At 41.5% G+C, this 24,776-nt stretch overlaps 1 protein-coding gene across 4 annotated transcripts in view; it reads left to right on the top strand.

Moving 5' to 3' along the window:
• Nucleotides 1-24,776, top strand: part of LOC133554890 (uncharacterized) — a 113,809-nt gene that overhangs the window by 68,012 nt on the left and 21,021 nt on the right. For 2 of the 4 annotated variants that reach the window (XM_061904150.1, XM_061904146.1), the window contains exons 2-6: nucleotides 10,897-11,107; nucleotides 19,059-19,113; nucleotides 20,185-20,275; nucleotides 20,413-20,798; nucleotides 23,399-23,551. In XM_061904150.1, the coding sequence (XP_061760134.1) occupies nucleotides 10,977-11,107; nucleotides 19,059-19,113; nucleotides 20,185-20,275; nucleotides 20,413-20,798; nucleotides 23,399-23,551 (816 nt within the window). In that variant the 5' untranslated portion in view covers nucleotides 10,897-10,976. Of the gene's footprint in view, nucleotides 1-5,565; nucleotides 5,605-10,896; nucleotides 11,108-19,058; nucleotides 19,114-20,184; nucleotides 20,276-20,412; nucleotides 20,799-23,398; nucleotides 23,552-24,776 lie in introns of those variants that run through there. The other 2 variants (XM_061904147.1, XM_061904148.1) reach the window with 2 other exon arrangements.

Here is a 24,776-nt window from a genome sequence, read left to right as displayed (position 1 = left end):
ATAGGTAGGTAGGTAGGCAGGCAAGTAGCAGGTAGCAAAGTTCCCAGGCCGAGGAACAGAAAACAAATGACTTAAATACTGGCTGTGGTAATTAGAAACAGGTGTGAGAGCTGAGGACCGGGGCGTGACTAGGAGGGCAAGGTGAAAATCAATAAGTTGTCATGGTAACAAAAACAAACTAGGAAGTGTAAAAGCAAGAACTGAACGTCCAAAAACAAAACATAACATGACCAAACATAAACCTGATTTACAGGCATGACAACTATCAGTTTTGCAACTTTTGCAGAATGTGTGACGGGCTGGTAAATCACTTTGGACACCCCTGGTTTAACCTAACAGGGTGGCCAGTTGTACAGCAGTATTAATAATTTTAGTTAGTAAAGCCATTTTTTGCTTACTTAATTTAGGCCAGACATATGTGGAGTATACTTCCGAAATATAATAAGAGTAAAGCCCTGAACTTTGAGGCACAGTCTCCCGTCCAAAGGCAAAACCCAGTAACTCAATTTTGGTCAAAACCGAGCTGATAATAATTTTGGATTTCCTAGGAGATATGCTCTACATTAGTGTATGCAATATTGTAATTTGTTCCGTAAGTAAGCTGTTACGCGCATGGCCGGACCTAGCAACTACCACATAACCGCGTAGATATAACAGAAAAACCTAGTATCTCAAGGGACCAATCGGAGCTTCTTTGTCAGTCACCTTATTGTCTTTAATGAGACATTTGCACGAATGGTGGCCGACGGTCAGCCTGATTATGTGATATTATGGCACGAGGGGATATTTGGAAGATTGGCCCAGGACATTGCAATGACCTTCATTAAATGTATTGTTCTTGATTCTTCCCCTTGCATACTCTTTTGGGCAGATAACTGTGGAGGTCAAAATAAAAACTGGAGGCTGTACACAGCTCTTGCCCAATGTGCAAACGTAGAATGGGGGCCCACCCGAGATTGTGATTAAATATTTGGAGAAAGGGCACACGTTCATGAGAGCAGATTCAATCCATGGCTCAATCGGCAAGAAAATGAAAGCTCAAGAAAACATCTATACGTTTGATGACTTTGCAGATCTTTGTAAGACAGCATCAAGATAGATTGGTTTTCCTTTGTTTTCTCAAAATCAGCTAGAAGTGAGTTACTAGGTTTTGCCTTTGGACGGGAGCAGTGTTGGGGGACGTCTGCATTGCTGGTTAAAACTGAAAGCAGTTTTCTGGGTGTGTGGGTGTTTCTGAGCGCACATGCAGGAAGCTCCCCACCCTGTGGTTGCACTGCACCTTAAGAACCCCGCTTGCAACTCTCTCAGTTCTGCTCCTTGCATCCACATATCAACTCATCACTTCATGACATGCATTATGACCTGATTATCACCATCCTTATGTTTATCCACACACTTCACCATCGTCGTTGCCATCTTTTTTATAGTTTGCTGAAGTGCTGCTGTTCTCCAGAATATGATGTTCTGCCATAATGTTGTGAAATGAAGACTGCTGCAGAAATGAGAATGGTACCTTACATGGCCTCTCCTGCTACAGGCTTTTCTCACCACTTCTCCACAAAGTGTTTGAATGTGTTGTTGGACATTTGCTGCCACCCTGCTTGGTGCTGGCTGGCATTCCGGTCCACACGCTTTGTATGAATATTTTCATCCGAATTTTTCAAAGGCCGCTGACGAAATGCTGCCAGAGCTCACTGGTGACCTCCTTCTAGTTGCCGCATCCCTTTTTTTCCCCCCTCCCCTCCCATTTCCTCTCTGCTCTCGTCACACATGCTGGTAGGCTTCCCTGCTCTTCCTCTCTTCTTCTTCGTCTTACTGCTCTGGTTTATCTTTTCCCTTCCTAGTTGTTATCACACCCAGCGCTCCTGGCACTCGCCTCACTGTTTTAAGTATGCCCCCTCACTCCCCGCCTTCACTTGTTCTCCCCCGACCTCGCCTTCTCCCACCTGTCAACCCTTTCATCCCGCTCATTTGTTCCCGTCTCTCATCATCCCTCTCGCCGCCATTCACCAGCACTCTTCTCCGTCTGTGTTCTCTGCCTGCCTGCCTCACTGATCCATGAAGGACTATCTGAGGCCTCCGCTCTGCTAATTCATTCGCTGTGCATCGCCTCACATTTCTGCAGGGTCAGGCAGACACTGAGAGAGAAGGGGGAGAGGAAGAGAAGATCTAGAGCAAGAGAAATGAGAAAGGAGGACATGAGGGGGATGTAGTTTTATCACGAAGAAACACAAAGTAAATATTCTAGTCCTTTGTTGCTTGCCTTAACCTCTTTCTGTTCACTACTTTGTTTGCTTTTTGGATCCCGCTTGTTGTACAGAACCATTGCTGCCAATGTCTTTGTTTATAAACTTGCGAAACAAAAGCATTAACTCATATTGGCTGAGAGTTAAGGAATGGCAAAGCTTGATGGAAGGATTAGAGAGATAGCGTGAGCCTCTCTGATGTCCCAAAACACTCACAGGTAGGCTGAAAATGAGCTTCTTTTTCTTGAAAGACCAGCAGTCCCCACTGCTTTTAAAGTTAAAGTTAAAGTGCCAATGATTGTCACACACACACTCGGTGCGGTGAAATTATCCTCTGCATTTGACCCATCCCCACAGGGGAGCAGTGAGCAGCAGCAGTGGCCGCGCCCAGGAATCATTGGGTGATTTAATCCTCAATTCCAGCCCTTGATGCTGAGTGCCACGCAGAGAGGTAATGGGTCCCATTTTTATAGTCTATGGTATGACTCTGCCGAGTTTGAACTCACGACCTACGGATCTCAGACCACTAAGCAGGTTTTAGCTGTTAGCTAATGCTAGCGAGCAATGTTGAGCAGATTTTAAAGGATTCTCTGTGGCATTTGCGATGCCACCTAGTGGTAGGGAGGCTCCTTACTCAAATTTTTGCTTGTAACTTATTGCAACATTATTCTCCCAGACAGACAGCTCGTATCTCGTCACACTCTTAAGTTGGGGCACTTGTGAGTCGAGGTATTAATGTAATGGGTAAAATATAGACATTACAAAAAAGTTATATGTTTGAAAAACTCGGACTTTTGACACAAGAAAGTTTGATCATATTACACTTATTCTGGCTCACCAGCACTGGCTTCCTGTGCACTTAAGATGTGACTTTAAGGTTTTACTACTTACGTATAAAATACTAAAAAGGTCTATCTTGCTGATTGTATTGTACCATATGTCCCGGCAAGAAATCTGCGTTCAAAGAACTCCATTTTATTAGTGATTCCCAGAGCCCAAACAAAGTCTGCGGGCGATAGAGCATTTTCTATTCGGGCTCCAGTACTCTGGAATGCCCTCCCGGTAACAGTTAGAGATGCTACCTCAGTAGAAGCATTTAAGTCCCATCTTAAAACTCCTTTGTATACTCTAGCCTTTAAATAGATCCTCCTTTTAGACCAGTTGATCTGCCGTCTCTTTTCTGCTCTACCCCCCTCTCCTGCGTAGAGAGTTTATTAGGTGACCACAGATGACGCGGTAACTGTTCAAAGTCGGGAGCCGGGATGGACCATCTGATCATCTGCGCATCAGTTGATGACATCTCTGTGCTGCTGACCTGTCTCCACTCAAGATGATCCCTTGCTGGCCTCACTATGGACTGGACTCTCACACTATTAACTAGATCCACTCGGCGTCCGTTGCACTGGTCGCTTGGTGGTCGGGGGTTGGGGGGGCGGGGGGAGGGGGTAGCACATCTGCGCTCCCCTCCAAGGGTTTTCGTTTGTTATCCCATTGGGTTGAGTTTTTTCTTGCCCTGATGTGGGATCTGAGCTGAGGTTGTCATTGTGGCTTGTGCAGCCTTTTGAGACACTCGGGATTTCGGGCTATATAAATAAACTTTGATTGAAAAATGTAACTTAGAGCAAGTTACAAACATCCATCCATCCATCCATCCATTTCCTACCGCTTATTCCCTTTCAGGGTCGCGGGGGGCGCTGGCGCCTATCTCAGCTACAATCGGGCGGAAGGCAGGGTACACCCTGGACAAGTCGCACCTCATCGCAGGGCCAACACAGATAGACAGACAACATTCACAACCCATCTAAGTAAAATTAGGATAATTTCCCACAAAAACATTTACAGAGTGCCAAATGTAAAACATTCACTTTTCTACCCGATTTATTTATATTCAAAAGGCTTCTGTTGCATAAACCCAATCGAGTTGTTTCCAGCAAATTAAAGTGAAAATATGTGTCACCACCATGAAGTACGGACACATACATTAATGCATACTGAGTACGTGTCCATGCACTGTTCCGATTCCTCGAGTAGTTTGGCTTTAAATAAGCATTCTACAATGGTAACACCTCTAGCCGATCGTGTTTGGTTTTTGAAAAGTTCTGGGTTATGCGATTGTAAACCAGATCTCTTGGGGAGGGTGGGGTGGTGCACCAGGGGTGACCCTTTGTATCGCGCCTGTGCCAGTTTCAACGCGCGGGTTATAACCTGGAAACCATTCAATAAAAACCTAAATAACAATTGTAATGAAGAGTAGACTGTTTATTTGCTTTACCAAATAAAAGAACACATTTTCAAGCCCATCGATGGTAGGAAAAAGAAACAGGGATTTATTGAAGAAAGTAAGGAAATGGAGAACGCTGTCTTAATTCGGACTCCCGAACGAAATACAAATAAGATGGAAGAGTATGAAGTAGGTATTTATCATCAATCAATCAACCAATCAAAGTTTACTTACACATCCCTTAATCACAAATGTCTCAAAAGGCTGTGTAAACCACAACGGCATACTCTGCTCAGATCCAAATCAGGGCAAGAAAAAACTCAACCCAATGGGGACAGCAAGAAACCTTGGAAGGGACCGCAGATGTGAGGACCCCCCTCTTGGGTGACCGGTGCAATGGATGCCAAGTGGATACAGTTAATAATGTGAGAGTCCAGTCCATAGAGGCACCAGCAGGGGATCATCTTGAATGCGGACAAGTCAGCAGCGCAGAAACGTCACCAACTGATGCATAAGCAGCGGTCCACCTGATAACCTCTCCACGCAGGAGAGGGAGGCAGAGCAGAAAAGAGAGACGGCAGATCAGCTGGTCTACAAAGGGGCTTATTTAAATTCCTTTGAAAAAACTCTCCAGCCGATCCTTCTTTGCTTTGGACGTGCCTCCGCTCAGATACATTCTTGGAAGCGTCATGTTCACAGCGCAATATAAGATCATTTCTGTTTGATATTTAACATCAGCACAGCCATTTGATGATGTCATAGCATACATCACATACCACAGAGCTAGGCTGGTAACTTGTAAGGACCCACGGCGGCTAGTGTAACGTCATAGGTCAACCGGAAAAGCAAAATATTTATCCGCACTAAAAAACGAAGGACAGCAGGCAGCTTGCAGGTAAAATTAGTATTTAATCCAATCACAAGGAAAAAATATTGTAGAGCTCTTAGCCTAACATGGTCAAACTTAACATAGCACAAAGATGAAAAGTAAATCGTGACATGCAATCCAGTACAAATAATGCAAACATTGATCCCGCACAGAGGGCAGGGTGACACAGGTATATAAACTCTCTCTTGATCACTAATCAGAGGCAGGTGGGAATAATCAGCGCTCTTGGCAACCAGAAAGTGAAAAAGGTAAGAAGCGCTGGAACCGAAGTAGACCTTAATAACTAAGACAAACACAAGAGAAGACATGATAGCATCATTATTTTCCTCGACTACATTCATGACATCTGACCTCGGAAGTAAAGCTTTCAACTTTGTTATTTTAATTTTTTTAATTTCTTTGTGCAACACACCAGGTTTGGCGCTAAATATTTTAACAACATGAACTGTTTTCACAGGCTTGAACACAGGCAGTCAGAGGTGTGGGCGGGTCTGTGCACGCTGACTACTGTGGGAATGGTGCGATACTTGTATACTTTCTAAATATTTGGCTTTAAACCCGGGGAGACATTTAGATTTAACATTTGGATTTAAGTTTAACCTTTGGATCTAATAAATTCAACATGAAGATTGAGCAATTTGAGTGAACATTTTGGTTTAACATTTGGCCTATTGCAGGAATCTGCAATCCACGGCTCTGGAGCCGCATGCGGCTCTTTTATTCCTCCAGCCTGACTGCCTTTGGCTTTAAAAAAATGTCAATCAATAATGGCTATTTAATTCTAATTTATTTTATTTAATGGGTTGGCCCTGCGATGAGGTGGCGACTTGTCCAGGGTGTACATCGCCTTCCACCCGATTGTAGCTGAGATAGGCACCAGCGCCCCTCGTGACCCCATAGGGAATAAGCGGTAGGAAATGGATGGATGGATGGATAGTTAGTCTATTTTAATGTTGCCGTTATTATTTTAGAGTTTGTGATCTTGCAATATTTTGTCTCTCGAAATTTACGTAACACCCCCGATGTGTCACCTTTTGCTGCCAAGCATTGTTTGTAGTGGTCAACCCCCAGTAAATTAGCAATGGACAGATCAAAAAGAGAAACATTGCTGATGAAAATAAAACATGTAATGCTACATGAACAGTTTAAGTTGCGTTTACTGTTGACGAGGTTGGTTCACCTGTGTGGGGAGAAAATAGCAAACAACAAAAAATTTAAATGTGGAAGTACATTTCCAGAACAAACACAAGAGTGTTTGTGGAAAAATACTACCAGGCTGGAGATGACCGAAAAAGAGCAGTTTTGGAACTGGTGCGGAAAGCTGATCAGAGCAAAAATACTTGCTATGTCATATTCTGTCTAGTGTTTGATATCATAAATATTAAAGCTCAAATGTAATGAAACTAAAAATATTATTATTGTCATTTTGCTCAAGCAGAGTTTGCGGCTCTAGGTGGGTTAACTTGTGTGGGAAATGGGCTCAAATGGCTCTTTGTATGCTGAAGGTTGCCTACCCCTGGTCTACTGGTTAGAGTGTCGGTAGTTCGTGAGTTCAAACCCCGGTCTAGTCATTCTAAAGACTATAAAAATGGGACCCATTCCCTCCCTGCTGAGCACTCAGCATCAAGAGTTGGAATTGGGGGTTAAATCACCAAACATGACTCCCAGGTGCGGGTACCACTGCTGCTCACTGCTCCCCTCACCTCCCAGGGGGTGATCAAGGGTAATGGATCAAATACAGAGAAAAATTTTGCCACACCTCGTGTGTGTGTGACAATCATAGGTCCTTTAACTTTAACTTTAGACTGAACATCTATGTTTAACATTACACACTGACGAAGACTTCGAAACCGGTTTGTGTTTGGTAGCGCCTGCGCAGTTTATATTAAAATTATTAGAAGCACACGAGTGTTGCTGGCCTTACTTTTTATTTAACATTTAGATTTAGATTTAACATTGCAAAAGAGAGAGGAAAACAGTTTGAAACAGATTAAAACTTTACTTATGAAGTCGCAAATACAACTATAAGGAACAGACATCTCCAGACCAGTCCAAGTAACCATCTTTAGACTAAGGACCGGACACTCCAAGATCACATGTTTACAAAATTCCACAAAGTAGACTCTGCAATGTGCCCCTGCAGTACTGCCCCAATGACAGTGGAATATCTCCCTCAAACCTGTATACCGGTAATACGTCAAAACCTACAAGCAGAGACTTGGCCTGCTGAGGGACAAACTGTTTGGACCCCTGGAATGCTTCCAGCATGCAGCAGCCTTCATCAGAGCGTCTGGAGTTTCTGTTTAGCGAAGGACTAAGAACAAGAAGATTTAACATTTATATTTAGTGTTTAGGGGCTTCACGGTGGCAGAGGGGTTAGTGCGTCTGCCTCACAGTACGAAGGTCCTGCAGTCTTGGGTTCAAATCCAGGCTCGGGATCTTTCTGTGTGGAGTTTGCAGGTTCTCCCCGTGAATGCGTGGGTTTTCCTCCGGGTACTCCGGCTTCCTCCCCCTTCCAAAAACATGCACCTGGGGATAGATTGATTGACAACACTAAATTGGCCCTAGAGTGTGAATGTGAGTGTGAATGTTGTCTGTCTATCTGTGTTGGCCCTGCGATTAGGTGGCGACTTGTCCAGGGTGTACCCCGCCTTCCGCCCGATTGTAGCTGAGATAGGCGCCAGCGCCCCCCGCGACACCCCCCCCCCCCCCCCCCAAAAAAGGGAATACGCGGTAGAAAATGGATGGATGAATGGATTTAGCGTTTAGATTCAACATTGGTATTTTGCATTTAGATTTAGATTCAACATTAAAATGTAACATTTTGATTGAGAATCTACAATTAGATCTAGGTTTGGATACATGGTTGAGATTTAACATGTAGATTTTAACTCAACATTGTAGATAAATATGAAACATTTAAATGTAACATTAGAATAACATTTAGATTTAGCATTTAGCATGTAGATTTAAAATTTAAATTCAGGGCAGCACGGTGGAGGGGGATTAGTGTGTGCCTCACAATACGAAGGCCCTGGGTTCGATCCTGGGCTCGGGATCTTTCTGTGTGGAGTTTGCATGTTCTGTATATATTTAAATATAAATACATATAATGCTTGACTGTGTGGGTTCCCTACGGGTAGTCCAACTTCCTCCCACCTCCAAAGACATGCACCTGGGAATAGGTTGATAGGCAACACTAAATTGGCCCTAGTGTGTGAATGTGAGTGTGAATATTGTCTATCTGTGTTGGCCCTGTGATGATGGGTGACTTGTCCAGGGTGTACTCCGCCTTCTGCCTGAATGCAGCTGAGATAGGCTCCAGCACCCTCCGGGACCCCGAAGGGTGACAAGCGATAGAAAATGGATGGATGGATGGCATTTAAATTCACCATTTTATTTCTATCTCCAATATGAATAAAATAGCTCCATGTGGAAATAATGAGCTAATTATTTAAAAAAAAGATCAGCTACAAAAGTGTTTGAATGTTTAAAGATTGCACTTCATACTATACCCTTCTGGCAGACTACTGTACTGTGGCACAGTGGGAGGCATCATTGCATTACCATGAGTTGGTGCGTCCAAACTTTGGATTGGCATAGAACATTTTTTTTTTCCTTCCAAATAGAACTAATTCCATTTACATAGACTTTAATATTGAAGGGACAAGTGTTTGTATTACTAAAAAAGTACACAATTACCATTATCATTCCCTACCGGTACTACATTGATCATTGCAAATATATTTCTAATATTGTTGCTAGTGTACAGTACTGTGTTTCTTATATGTATGATTATTTCCTATTGGACATTATTCCGGTCTTCTGTCAATAAAATATTCTGTCCGTTAATCATGCATGAATTTTAATGACCGTAGACAGGATGTGGCTACCCATTTAAGTTTACAATTTGGTGATTGGCAAGAGAAGTGTTGTTCAGCCTTAACAAAGCTGTTTGTCATCCTAGCTAGTTGATACAGCAAAGTAATTAACAAGAGTTAAAGGCCTACTGAAATGAGATTTTCTTATTTAAACGGGGATAGCAGGTCCATTCTATGTCATACTTGATCATTTCGCGATATTGCCGTATTTTTGCTGAAAGTATTTAGTAGAGAACATCCACGATAAAGTTCGCAACTTTTGGTAATGATAAAAAAGCCTTGCCTTTACCGGAAGCCACATTGTTTATAATGGGTGCCTCCAACAAAAAGAGCTATTCGGACCGAGAAAATGACAATTTCCCTCATTAATTAGCGACGGACTAGAAAAAAAAAAAAAAAGTTAAAAATAAAAAAACGCGATTGGGACGTATTCCGATGTTTTTAGACACATTTACTAGGTTAATTCTGGGAAATCCCTTATCTTTCTATTGTGTTGCTAGTGTTTTAGTGAGTTAAATAGTACCTGATAGTCGGAGGGGTGTGTCCATGGGTGTCTTGACGCCAGTCTCTGAGGGAACTAGTCACGGCAGCAGCAGCACGACAGAAGATCCGCTGATCTCCGGTAAGAGGCGACTTTTTACCACAATTTTCTCACCGAAACCTGCCGGTTGACAAGTGGTCGGGATCCATGTTCGCTGGACCGCTCTGATCCATAGTAAAGCTTCACCTCCGGGAATTTTAAACAAGGAAACACTGTGTGTTTGTGTGGCTAAAGGCTAAAGCTTCCCACCTCCATCTTTCTACTTTGACTTTGCCAATATTAATTGAACAAATTGCAAAAGATTCAGCACAACACAGATGTCCAAAATACTGTTTAATTGCGCGATGAAAAGAGACAACTTTTAGCCGCTAGTGGTGCTGCGCTAATATGTCCCCTGCAACTCGAGACGTCACGCGCACGCGTCATCATACGCGTCATCATTCCGGCGATGTTTTCAACAAGAAACTCCACGGGAAATGTAAAATTGTAATTTAGTAAACTAAAAAGGCCGTATTGGCATGTGTTGCAATGTTAATATTTCATCATTGATATATAAACCATCAGACTGCGTGGTGGGTAGTAGTGGGTTTCAGTAGGCCTTTGAATTTAATTATTAGTTAATAATTTTTAATTATTTTTGACCTGTTGTGGTTTGACTGCTCTTGTTCTGTTATATTTTCTTGTTGTAATTATTATTGTAACTTTGTTTGAGCCGCCCTCTTTGTCAGGTCGCTCTTGAAAAATAGATTTTATTCTCAATGAGTCTTTACTTGGTTAAATAAAGGAAATTGAGTAAGACTTATTCAGGACTGATGTGCTCTCTTGCCTTTTCCTGTTGGAACAGCACAGAAAATCTCAAACATTACAATATAAGTAAATTTTTACCAACAGAAAAAAGAAGGTGTTGGTTCAACCTTTTTTTCCACCTTTTTAGGTGTTCTATTTTCTGTGCATTATTCCCTGCAAGAATCCAAAATAGCAGCTGAAATGTCAGAAAGAGACGGTGACAGAGAGCCAGAGGCAGACCACACAAAGCATTTCTCGCTCTCTGCAGCATTTCGTCTTATCTCTCATTTCTTTCATTCGCTGCATCTTTCTTCCTCCCCCTGTCTCTGCAGGTTTTCCTGAGCTGAGGGTTTTGGTGTGGCAGAGTTTGAGCTCGAGTGGAAGTGAGTGGGCGTGAGAGGAAGCGTGTGTCATGGCTGACAGCGAAGGGACGAACCTCGAGGACCCTCCCTACAAAAACCTGCTGCTCCTGGGGGCCATCGCAGCAGCGTCGGCCTTCGTGGTCACCATCCTCATTGTGCTCGTCTGCGTGGGCTGTCAAAGGTGAGCGGACCCTCACTGGACTTTCTTTCTCCACTGAACTCCCAAAGTCACCCTCTTTTTTTTTTTTTTTTTTTATGAATCCCAACCACTGTTTGTTTACTGTATGTTCGTCCACCCTGCATCATCTCTGTTAAATCTATAGTGGCTTGGGAGAAATATTAAAGGACTGTGAGTGTCAGGTCGGATGAAGTTATGTTTACAAAACACTGAGAGGACGGGTCAGAGCCACAGCAACTCAATGTCACCCTTTTCAGCAGAACCCTTGGCAGGCAAAAGCATTGGAACGCAGTTGGTTTTAAAGGGGAACATTATCACCAGACCTATGTAAGCGTTGATATGTACCTTGATGGTGCAGAAAAAAGACCATATATTTTTTTAACCGATTTCCGAACTCTAAATGGGTGAATTTTGGCGAATTAAACGCCTTTCTGTTTATCGCTCATGTGGTGATGACGTCAGAACGTGACGTCTCCGAGGTAATACAGCCGCCATTTTCATTCTCAACACATTACAAACACCAGGTCTCAGCTCTGTTATTTTGCGTTTTTTCGAGTATTTTTTGGAACCTTGGAGACATCATGCCTCGTCGGTGTGTTGTCGGAGGGTGTAACAACACTAACAGGGAGGGATTCAAGTTGCATCACTGGCCCGAAGATGCGAAAGTGTCTGCCGCCAGACCCCCATTGAATGTACCAAAGTGTCTCCACATTTTACCGGCGATGACAGACATGGCACAGAGATGTATGAATAGCCTGCAGATGCATTTGAAAAGATAAAGTCAACGAAATCACAAAGGTGAGTTTTGTTGATGTAGACTTATGTGCTAATCAGACATATTCGGTTGCGGCGTGACTGCCAGCTAATCGATGCTAACATGCTACGCTAATCGATGCTAACATGCTATTTACCAACGGTGCTAAAGCAGACATGGCACAGAGATGTATGGATAACCTGCAGATGCCTTTGCAACTATATTACCTTTCCTTCCACCCACATTTAATGCGAAAAAAAACACTTACCAATCGACGGATTTAAGTTGCTCCAGTGTCAAGAGATGCGAAAGTCCTGATCGTTTGGTCTGCACATTTTACCGGCGATGCTAACGCAGCTACTCGGCCATGCTATGGCTATGAATAGCGTCAATAGCTATTCGCTCAATAGCTTCAGTTTCTTCTTCAATACCTTCATACTCCAACCATCCGTTTCAATACATGCGTAATCTGTTGAATTGCTTAAACTGCTGAAATCCGAGTCTGAATGTCGCTATATCTTGCTGTGGTATCTGCCATTGTTTGTTTACATTGGCAGCACTGTATGACGTCACAGGGAAATGGATAGTCGCATCGCAAATAGCGAAAATCAAGCACTTTAAAGCTTTTTTTAGGGATATTCCGGGACCGGTAAAATTTAGAAAAAAACTTCAAAAAATACAACAAGCCACTGGGAACTGATTTTTATTGTTTTTAACCCTTTTGAAAATGTGATAATGTTCCCCTTTAAAGACACAGGAAATGTTGGAAAATATATTAATCTTATCCAGCTGGGCATGTACAAACCCTGTTTCCATATGAGTTGGGAAATTGTGTTAGATGTAAATATAAACGGAATACAAGGATTTGCAAATCCTTTTCAACCCATATTCAGTTGAATGCACTACAAAGACAAGATATTTGATGTTCAAACTCATAAACTTTAGTTTTTTTTGCAAATAATAATCCACTTGGAATTTCATGGCTGCAACACATGCCAAAGTAGTTGAGAAAGGGCATGTTCAACCCTGTGTTACATCACCTATTATTTTAACAACACTCAATAAACGTTTGGGAACTGAGGAAACTATTCTTCTTTTTTTTGTGTGTCATGAAAAAGGGAGTTTTTTTTGGGTTGTTGCACTAATTGTAAGTGTATCTAGTGTTTTTTTATGTTTATTTAATTTAAAAAAATTAACAATTTGAAAAATTATTCTGCGGCCCGGTACCAATCGAGTGGTTGGGGACCACTGCTATACACAGCTTTGACTAGTAGCAGAGACGTGTATCAAGAGAGTATGACCAACTAAACAACAGGCGCCATGTTTGCTGTGCCCGCAAGCATGCATTGCGGTCGTTCTGACGTTGGTTTGCAAAATAAACCATAATAATAAGCCTAAATATAGGTATAAACTTAAAATGAAACATCCTTTTTTTTTGTCAAAATATAATTATGTGGCCGTTTTTAATGCAAATCTGCTGTATACGTTAATGCGGTGTTTAGTGACCAGCAGGCTGTCTAACACGCTCCCAACTGCGCAATTAACTTGAAAAAAATAACACAGACCAACCCACAAAACTTATTACCCTTATTTTGCCAAAATCCTCATTGGATTTGGACCAACAATTACAGAGAAATTGTGATTTTTGTGTGAAGTATGTCAACTGCGGTGACTGCCACCAATTAATTGTTTGTAATCACTGTGCTACTATACTGCGCTACTATATATATATATATATATATATATATATATATATATATATATATATATATATATATATATATATATATATATATATATATAATGTGTACGTATATATTCATATATCCATCCAGTCATCCATTTTCTACCACTTCAATCAATCAATCAATGTTTATTTATATAGCCCTAAATCACAAATGTCTCAAAGGACTGTACAAACCACTACGACTACGATATCCTCGGAAGAACCCACATAAGGGCAAGGAAAACTCACACCCAGTGGGCAAGGAGAACTCACACCCAGTGGGACGCCAGTGACAATGAGGACTATGAGAACCTTGGAGAGGACCTAGGAGACCGAAAGCAATGGCTGTCGAGCGGGTCTAACATGATACTGTGAAAGTTCAATCCATAGTGGCGTGGCTCCAACACAGCCGCGAGAGTTCAGTTCAAAAGCGGATCCAAGACAGCAGCGAGAGTCCCGTCCACAGTAAACCATCCCAAGCGGAGTCGGATCAGCAGCGTAGAGATGTCCCCAACCGATACACAGGCGAGCGGTCCATCCTGGGTCCCGACTCTGAACAGCCAGTACTTCATCCATGGCCATCGGACCGGACCCCCTCCACAAGGGAGGGGGGGACAGAGGAGGAAAAGAAAAGAAGCGGCAGATCAACTGGTCTAAAAAGGAGGTCTATTTAAAGGCTAGAGTATACAAATGAGTTTTAAGGTGAGACTTAAATGCTTCTACTGAGGTAACATCTCGAACTGTTACCCTGGGTCACGGGAGGGTGCTGGAGCCTATCTCAGCTGCATTCAGGCAGGAGGCGGGGTACAACCGGGACAAGTAGCCACCTCATCGCAGGTATATAATATCATATATATATAAACATATTTATTTACATACTATATATAATTGTGTAAATAAATACACATACCATATATATTTATGTAATAAAACATGAATATATTTGAATATAAATACATATAATGTGTATACTGTATTTCTGTACTTGAAACTTGCCATGTAAGTAATTGACCCTTGACTTGCTTGTATATTTGTAATTATGAAAATCAATAAAACTTATCAATAACAAAAAAGCAGTATGCCATCTGTGTATGTATATGCATGTTTGCACTGCAAAAAAACTGTTCAATGAAATGACATGTCGAATGAGGAAGTGCAGTGTATGCATAGATGCCGCTGCGGTCAGCTTAAAGATGGAAGCAAACATGTCTCCCTGTAGTCACGTGAGGGCCTTTTGACCAATCATTTAGGAGATGGTCTGAAACCAAGTTGGCCATATTCTCTGTATAGACAAATCTGACTAGTGGTGCATGTACCGCAGTTTGAGAATCGCTGTTTAGGCTGTACAGTAGATGTCCTTTAATGATTAAACCTTCCAAAGTAGCAGCTGCTCTCCATTTATGTGGCTTTGTCCTCCTTCACCTGCTCCTCTCCTGGCCTTCAATAGTCCCTCGGGTTACAATGGCCTTATATTCATCGTGGAAAAGATTAAATTAGAAGTTTGATCTTTTATCTATCTTACCTACGGTGTTACAACGTAGAAAGACAAGTGCTGCAATACCTAGCTATTACTAGTTACAGTTTTCCCTCGTTACATTGCGCACCAAATATTGCCACTTCACTCCATCGCGGATTTCACTTTTTGGGGATATTCTACATGTCTTTGGCCTCAATTAAATGTCAAATTAAGTTTTATTTACGTCGTATATGTATCATTGTGCAGTATTTCTTTTTATTTTATATTATTATGTTGCAATCGATTAAAATATTCACTAAGCGGGACTTCCGTTTACAGGTTAAGGTTGCCAATACTAACAACACAGCCACTAACCTTGGCACTATGTTCACCCAGCAATCTCACTATGGTGTGGAACACCGCAGAGGCCACCACAGTGGATGTTTCTTTTAGTTTTTATTCATAGCTGTATGTAGAAGTGGCTGGTTGTATCCGCTGCTTTAATGTCTTTAATGTCCTTTATGTTCTTTGAAGTTTGATGTTTCCCTCTTACACACATGTGAGAGGGATGTGTACTATGGCTATGAGTTTTTGTTTTTTTCCCTTGGCCTCAGACTGGACCCCCTCTCCAGGGCCCAGGTTTAGACTGATTTTTTTTATTTTATTTTATTTTATTTTAATCTTCTATTTTTTTCTCCCATTCCACCCCATTGTATACCTGTATCTTATCTTTTTTGTAAGGGGCGCTGGAAGCCGGCAGACCCTGTAATGCTTGTCTGATCTTGAATGGGATTGTGCTGAAAATTTTAATTTTCCTGAAGGAACTCTCCTGAAGGAATGAATAAAGTACTATATAATCGAATCTTATCTAATCTCAAATTGACAAACCTTTGGCAGAACACATTTTTGATAGACTTAATCTTCAACACCTGACTAATCAATAACACATGTCCACATTGGTAAGACTGGGACACGACCAATATCAAAATGGATGGATAATCTTAAAACTCTTCATGCACTCTACTAGAACCTGCATTATTTTAACATAAAACTTAAATGGGTATTCAAATCCCAATGGTAATAAAAATATTTGAAAGTCTGTAATGCACGGAGGTTGCAGTAAGTGAACAGTAGAAGTGGGGAATATGCATAGGCAGATATAACATAGTTTAGGGAAACTTGTTTTCTTCTTTGCAATTTTTTTCACTAGGAGGAACATTTGTTGGGTCCTCAGAAAACCCTGCCTTTGCACACCTACTTTATGCTTGGCCATGACAAAACATGTTTGAAGCATAGTACTGTACTTTACTGCAGTGGTCCACAACCACGGGGACCGGGCCGCGGCTCGATTGGTACCGAGCCACAGAATAATTTTTTATTATTATTTTTTTTTTTTAATAAAAATTTTTTTATTGATTTTTTTAGATTTTTTTTTATTATTATTAAAACAACATAAAAAACACAAGTTACACTTACAATTAGAGCACCAACCCAAAAAACCTTCCCTTTTCATGAGAAAAACCTCCCTTTTTCATGACAAAGAAAAAAAAAAAAAAGTACCCCCTCCCCCCGCCGGGCAAATTATCAAGCGTTGACAGGTCCGCAGCTACAAAAAGGTTGGGGACCACTGCTCTACTGCATTGTCCAAAATAACCTGAAGCAGTGCTTCTCAGTTATTTTCTGGTATGCCCCCAGCACCCACAACCCCTCTAGAAAGGAGAAAACATTTCAGACACCCCACTCTCCGCCGTGACTATAAATAGTGTAATTTGTCTATAAAGTTGTTATAAGTGCACCTCTGCATATAACATGGTATCCTTATTAGCATTTCAAAAATAAAAAAGAATAAAAAAATACATATAGATCAACTTTCAAAAAATAATAACTTGATTAACGTTGTTTTTAGTCTGTAACAGAAAATATTTAATTTGCCTAAAATTAAAGAAAAATTCATCCTTAAACATTTTTTAACCAACTTGAACCTGTTCCGTTGCCCAAAGCATGTTTTGTTTACTTTTTGACTACCTTAGTTCTTTTTCAGCACCCCTGGGTTTGTGTGTTTTGGTTACCATGAGAGCTAATTAATTTCACCTGCCTCTGATTAGTGTTTGGGACGCTCACCTGCTCCTGGGCACTAATCAGAGAGCTACTTATTCATGCTTTTCGCCACACTCAGTCTGGCTGTGTAACCATCCGTCACTTCATTTCTGTTTGTTTCCTTGTTTTGTATTCACTTCCTTGTTTTGTATTCACTTCAGTGGTCCTATTTTGTTTGCACGTCCTGCTTGTCCCGCTGAGCGCTGTTTTTTCCCACACCTGCTGCTGATTGGTAGCCGGTCCACACCTGCTGCCAATCAGCATGTTTCTATTTATGCTTGTCTCGCGCGCTCCTTACTGCTTGAGGATTGATTTATGTTTGAACTATTACATGCAAGACTCCTTCCTCTCTGTTTATCCAAATAAAATCCTCTTACCTGATCTCGTCCTCCTGGTTCCTGCATCTTGGGGTCACAACAACTGCTGCCATGCGAGTTTGGGACAGGCTGTCTTATTTGCTCTATGCAACAGTTACGCGCGTTACTTCTTGATTCCTGAGCTAAGCTCTGCTTTTTGTTTGCCATTCTAAGCTTTTCTTGTTAGTTATTTTATCAGCTTCCTGTGTTATAGGCACGCTTTTTTGTATCCTGTATGATTCATGAGAATAAATCATTGTCTCACCTGCACCTTGCCTCCGGAGTTTCCGTCTGCATCCTGGGAGAACAATCCACGCATCACCTTGCAACCACGTTGCAACAGAACCATTTAATACTGAAAAATAGAATGATATAGACTGATTTGTTATAATGGCACGGTGGAGGGGGTTTATTGCATGTGCCTCACAGTACGAAGGTCCTGAGTTGTACTGAGTTCAATCCCGGGCTCGGGATCTTTCTGTGTTGAGTTTGCATGTTCTCCCCGTGACTGCGTGGCTTCCCTCCGGGTACTACGGCTTCCTCCCACCTCCAAAAACATGCACCTGGGGATAGGTTGATTGGTAACACTACATTGGCCCTAGTGTGTGAATGTGAGTGTGAATGTTGTCTGTCTATCTGTGTGGACCCTAAGATGAGGTGGCGACTTGTCCAGGGTGTACACCGCCTTCCGCCCGAATGCAGCTGAGATAGGCTCCAGTACCCGCCGCGACCCTAAAAGGGACAAGCCTTAGAAAATGGATGGATGGATGGATGCATTAACTCAGGACCATATAATATATAAAACAGTTTACCTTCAAAACAAAAATTAATAAAACAATTTGTCCTGATTTGTTTTGGGTTTTTTTTAATCAAAATGATCACGTTTTGTAGTGCACAGCATTTCAAAGCGGTACTTGAAGCATGATACGGCATGATACTGATAAAGCATGCGCTCCCATGGGTTCACACGCGACTCCACTGACATCGCCCCACTATTTGAGAAGAAATGTTCTAAAGTAAGGTGAAGAATAAAGATTTAGGGGAACAAAGCACCCTTTTCAGTCATTTACCTGGTACTGCAGATTAATCATTTCTTCGACATGTACTTGCAACTGTTTGGAGAAAATAGAAAAAGTTGTGATAGCGCCTTGCTCTCAAAGGTGAGAGAATTGCGATGAGAGGGCGGGCTTAAACATTCACATCTGCACAACAGTGCTTTGCCATTTGCTTGCTTCATCTCATCACTGACTCCTCTCCATATAGTTTCCTATAGCTACAGTCACCTCCAAGCATTCACAGCAAATGTGTTGCCGTCCTTTAGAGTGAGATGTTGTGCAAGAGAAAGTAGAAGAATACAGAGAATTAGCATGAAGGAGACAATGTAATATATGGTGCATTGTTGCATTGTAATATAGAGTCCGTCCCCGAGGATCATGTTGTCAACCAAGGGCTTTTCTGCCCCGACTGGACAATGATGCTGATATTATCTATCTGCTGGAAGGTTGTTTATGTACGCCCATGTCCAACGGGCCATGTTGACCTTCCTCACTTTGATGTTTTGTCAGAAAAAGCAAGAGCAAGCATCCCTCGGCTGGAGAGAAAGGGACATCTGTAAATATGGTAAGATATACAGTGGGGCAAAAAAGTATTTAGTCAGCCACCGATTGTGCAAGTTCTCCCACTTAAAATGATGACAGAGGTCTGTAATTTTAATTATAGGTACACGTCAACTGTGAGAGACAGAATGCAAAAAAAAATCCAGGAATTCACATTGTAGGAATTTTAAAGAATTTATTTGTAAATTATGGTGGAAAATAAGAAATTTGGTCAACCATTCAAAGCTCTCACTGATGGAAGGAGGTTTTGGCTCAAAATCTCACGATACATGGCCCCATTCATTCTTTCCTTAACACAGATCAATCGTCCTGTCCCCTTAGCAGAAAAACAGCCCCAAAGCATGATGTTTCAACCCCCATGCTTCACAGTAGGTGTGGTGTTCTTGGGATGCAACTCAGTATTCTTCTTCCTCCAGTTGATTTTATACCAAAATGATACATGGATGATACAGCAGAGGATTGGGAGAATGTCATGTGGTCAGATGAAACCAAAATATAACTTTTTGGTATAAACTTAACTCGTCGTGTTTGGAGGAAGAAGAATACTGAGTTGCATCCCAAGAACACCATAACTACTGTGAAGCATGGGGGTGGAAACATCATGCTTTGAGGCTGTTTTTCTGCTAAGGGGACAGGACGATTGATTAGTGTTAAGAAGGAAAGAATGAATGGGGCCATGTATCGTGAGATTTTGAGCCAAAACCTCCTTCCATCAGTGAGAGCTTTGAATGGTTGACCAAATACTTATTTTCCACCATAATTTACAAATAAATTATTTAAAATTTCTACAATGTGAATTCCTGGATTTTTTTTTTCACATTCTGTCTCTCACAGTTGAAGTGTACCTATGAATTCCTGGATTTTTTTTTTCACATTCTGTCTCTCACAGTTGAAGTGTACCTATGATGAAAATTACAGACCTCTGTCATCATTTTAAGTGGGAGAACTTGCACAATCGGTGGCTGACTAAATACTTTTTGCCCCACTGTACTTTCACTTTTTATTTTATATATTATTGATAAGCTTGTACATCCAATCTATTCTGGAATTAATGTTTATTTTCTGCGTGTGACAGCAGGGTACCCTTCGACATCCTAAACTGAACTCCATGAGCAAATCGGATACCAGGCTGCATGAGATCAATCGCTTTCCCTGCAATGGAAACTGTAAGTGTTTTACAATGTCTGTGACAATCCTACACGGCTAACCTTGCTCGGCAGATAGACGACTGCATGGTAAGCTCCTGTATGATTTACAGCCTTTGCACTCTTCCGCCCTCTCCTCCACCCCCTCTCTTGCACAGCCGTTAGTAAGAGCCGCCCAGCCAGCATGGACCTCCTGCTCCTCCACAGTCGGCGCTCCCAAACCGACGTGGGACCCTCCCAAGGCCGCCAGCTTCCACAGATCCCCACTAGTCCTCAAGGGTCCAGCCAAGGAGCAGAAGGGGACATTGGAGGCGATGGGGGACTAGTCGAGACCAGAGACCACACATACACGGAGGTGGGCTTGAGGAATAATCCAACTCCGACCCACGGCCTGGACGACGGGCTGTATGAGAGCGTCAGTGTTCGGGAAGGTGACAAAGCACCCATTGCTCCAACTCCACCATCAACTAACACCCAAGACTCCACCAGGGCTGCCCAAAGCCCGCCAACTCAGGCCAACGGAACCCGCAATGGCAATGGAAATGTATGTACAGTACATACACACATCTTACTGCCCGTCAACATGAATCATTTCATTAGTGCGCAATTGTAACCCAGGGTACAAATGAATAGCCCGAATATTATTATTTTACTTTAGAAAGATGAAATGAGAACAATTCTTCAAAAACCAGAACATTTTGTTAATTCAGGTGCATTTTAACAATTAAAACAGTTGGGGCTTGATTTACTAAAGGTTTGCGTGTTCTAAAACAGGAGTTCTATTGTAGCCGTTCGAGCCTTTTCCACAAATGTCTGATTACTAAAGGTTTGTGTGTACTAAATCACGTGCACAATGAACAGCACATGTAAAGCGGATCTACTAAACATGCGAAGTGGATTGCGTCTGTTAAGTGAGCAGGATAAGGCATGCAATCCATTTGGTGTCTTCTTTAAATTTAGGCTGCAAAATATAGGCTGATCATCAAAATGCTCACAATACTGGGAGGAGAAGATGCAAATATTATTTAGCACGCGCACAATGTGATTCATCAACACTCATCACTGTTTTGCCAGCACTATTTTGCATTATATTTAACACGTGTCAGAAACCAACTGAAAATTTAACACACGGCCGCAGTATCGGTGCTCGCGCAGTGCTCCATTCTACATGTTTGTCAACATTTTGAACGGTCAAAAATAAAAAAAAATATTAGACATAGCATCTATTCAGCAACATCATTTTATAATTTTATAGCTGCTAGAGGACAAGGGGGCTGATTAAAACAATTTAAGTTAATGTTTTTTGATGTCCTTTAGTAATTTGTATACTATCATTTTTTTTCACAAATAATATATATTGGTGAAGTGAATTATATTTATATAGCGCTTTTCTCAAGTGACTCAAAGCGCTTTACATTGTGAAACCCAATATCTAAGTTACATTTAAACAGGTGTGGGTGGCACTGGGAGCAGGTGGGTAAAGTGTCCTGCCTAAGGACGCAACCGCAGAGACCGGGATGGTGGAAGCGGGGATCGAACCTGCAACCCTCAAGTTTCTGGCACGGCCACTCTACCAACCGAGCTATACTGCCCCACATTACTAAAATATTTCTCATATGGGGGCTTCACGGTGGCAGAGGGGTTAGTGCGTCTGCCTCACAATACGAAGGTCCTGAGTAGTCAGGGTTCAATCCCGGGCTCGGCATCTTTCTTTGTGGAGTTTGCATGTTCTTCCCGTGAATGCGTGGGTTCCCTCCGGGTACTCCGGCTTCCTCCCACCTCCAAAGACATGTACCTGGGGATAGGTTGATTGGCAACACTAAATTGGCCCTAGTGTGTGAATGTGAGTGTGGATGTTGTCTGTCTATCTGTGTTGGCCCTGTGATGAGGTGGCGACTTGTCCAGGGTGTACGCCGCCTTCCGCCCGATTGTAGCTGAGATAGGCGCCAGCGCCCCCCGAGACCCCAAAAGGGAATAAGCGGTAGAAAATGGATGGATGGATTTCTCGATATGAAAAAAAACATTTTTGGGCATTTTTTTTTTTTTTGCTTCTTGAGCAGTGTAAGTACAGCCTGCCTCCAATAAGCACACCTTCGACCCCAAAAAAATTTGATTTCATTGTATATGCAGTACGCAGTGCATATACGCACTAAATGTCCATAAAAAGTGGTAGATGCCCCCTGCATATTTAAAAACATAGCAAAACGCTACAGGTAGTAACATTATGACATGAATGTGAAGTAAATGAGTGTATAGTTGCACGCAAAATCTTCATTTAAATAAGGCAATCTGCGCCACTTTTCATTTGTACACACAGTCTTAGTAGATCACACACAACATGCCCTTTATCCATTCCAATCACATCTTTTGCGGTAAAATATTTTTGAGTTTTCATTTATCACTTACTGTATCTGTGATGAGGTGCCGACTTGTCCGGGGTGTACCCCGCCTTCCGCCTGAATGAAGCTGAGATAGGCTCCAGCAACCCCAAAAGGGACAAGCGGTAGTAAATGGATGGATGGATATATCAATTTTTTTTTTTTTGTGCAAAATAAATAATTTGCACATAAATAATTTGCATATCTTCTTGACACATGGGGATTAGACAGAAGTGCCCTACATGCACAGTGCCAGATCTTCTGCCCCTTTCCTCATGGACGTATCCGAACAACAGATGTGATAGATAAAAGGGCCCAAGGACCAAATTGGGACAGAGAGCTTCTATTTTATTTGTTCTGGCTTTTATTTTCTATGCCAAAGTTGCAAGAAGGTGTAAATTCAAATGTTGGAAAACTCAACAAAAACACAAGCTACTGTCCTGTCATTATTGATGTTAATATTATTAACTTTAAAAAATACCAACATTTTCTGGTCCTGGTCCATTAAAGACTTACTGACCATACTTACCAGTGCTCTAATAATATATTTTTAGGATAGACACACTACGAACATGTCGCTTTTGTCCAGTAATACACGTTCATTAACTACTCCTTAAAGAGGACATTTTATTGCACTGCAGATTTAAAGACGTTTACGGCATAATGGCTGCAATTTTTATACAACTATCTTAAGCGTAGTTTGTGCAGTTCCATGGTCTTTTTATTAAAAGACTGTCAAATTCTAATATTAATCTTTTCCTCACAGGGTGCCAGAGGGAATTGCGCCATTATTAATGCAATGGCTGGGCGAAGTAACGGGGGAAGTGGGGTTAACAGGTCCCCCCTGACCTCTGTGAACTCCTTGGCCATCCAAGAACCAAACGCAGCAGATTATGCTTCAATACGCAAGTTCAGAAAGGTAAATATTCTTGTTTGTGGTTTATTTTTCAGTAGTACTTTACCTTACTAGCTGAGTTGGTTTGTTGATGGAACTCTTAGATGAATACACTTGTACCTCAAATCAACATCTCCCATTGACATACAAATTAATAGGTGCTAAGCCCCTGAAAAACAGCATGATTTTAATATGTAATATGTTTTTTTGAAAAGAAAAACTTATATGTATTAAATATTGTATAAAAACAATACAATAGAATGTACTACAAAGAACTACAGTAGTTTTGGAAGCAATGTAACATTTACCTTGGAGAGTGGTTTTCTACGCTATCTCCTTCCAGCTGCTTTTCCCTCAAACACACCATATTTTCATGGATAGATTATTTTAACATTATTGGCTAGCGTTCGATGCATTCTGCTTCAGTTCATCTACTGTCCTTCACACTCACTTTCTTCCTTCCCATGGTTGCAAAACAAAGTTATGTCGATCTTTTAGTAATGAGCTAATGCTAGCGAGCAAGACCAGATGTTTTGGTAGGATCCTTACAGGGTTCACTACGACATTCGCTATGCCAACTAATAGCAGGAATGATTCTAAGTAAAACATGTACTTGCAACTTAAAAGTATACCAATTAGCCAAGAGACAGCTCGGATATTAAAACACTCTTAAGTTAAGGTACTGTTCGTCTTTAACTTGTAGATGGCTATTTTAAAGCCGAACGTACAAACCCCAAAACCAGTGAAGTCTGCACGTTTTGTAAATCGTAAATAAAAACAGAATACAATGATTTGCAAATCCTTTTCAACCTATATTCAATTGAATAGACTGCAAAGACAAGAAACTTAACATTCGAACTGGAAAACTTTGTTATTTTTTGAAAATTTTAGGTTATTTGGAATTTGATGCCTGCAACATGTTTCAAAAAAGATGGCACAAGTGGCAAAAAGACTGATCAAGTTGAGGAATGCTCATCAAACACTTATTTGGAACATCCCACAGGGGAACGTGCTAATTGGGAACAGGTGGCTACCGTGATTGGGTATAAAAGCAGCTTCCATGAAATGGTCAGTCATTCACAAACGAGGATGGGGCGAGGGTCACCACTTTGTGAACAAATGTGTGAACAAATTGTCCAACAGTTTTAAGAACAACATTTCTCAAAGAGCTATTGCAAGGAATTTAGGGATTTCACCACCTACTGTCTGTAATAGCATCAAACGGTTCAGAGAATCTGGAGAAATCACT

This window comes from Nerophis ophidion, linkage group LG06 (assembly GCF_033978795.1).
Source record: "Nerophis ophidion isolate RoL-2023_Sa linkage group LG06, RoL_Noph_v1.0, whole genome shotgun sequence".
Classification (NCBI taxonomy): Eukaryota; Metazoa; Chordata; class Actinopteri; order Syngnathiformes; family Syngnathidae; genus Nerophis; species Nerophis ophidion.
This window is presented reverse-complemented; position numbering and strand designations above follow the sequence as displayed.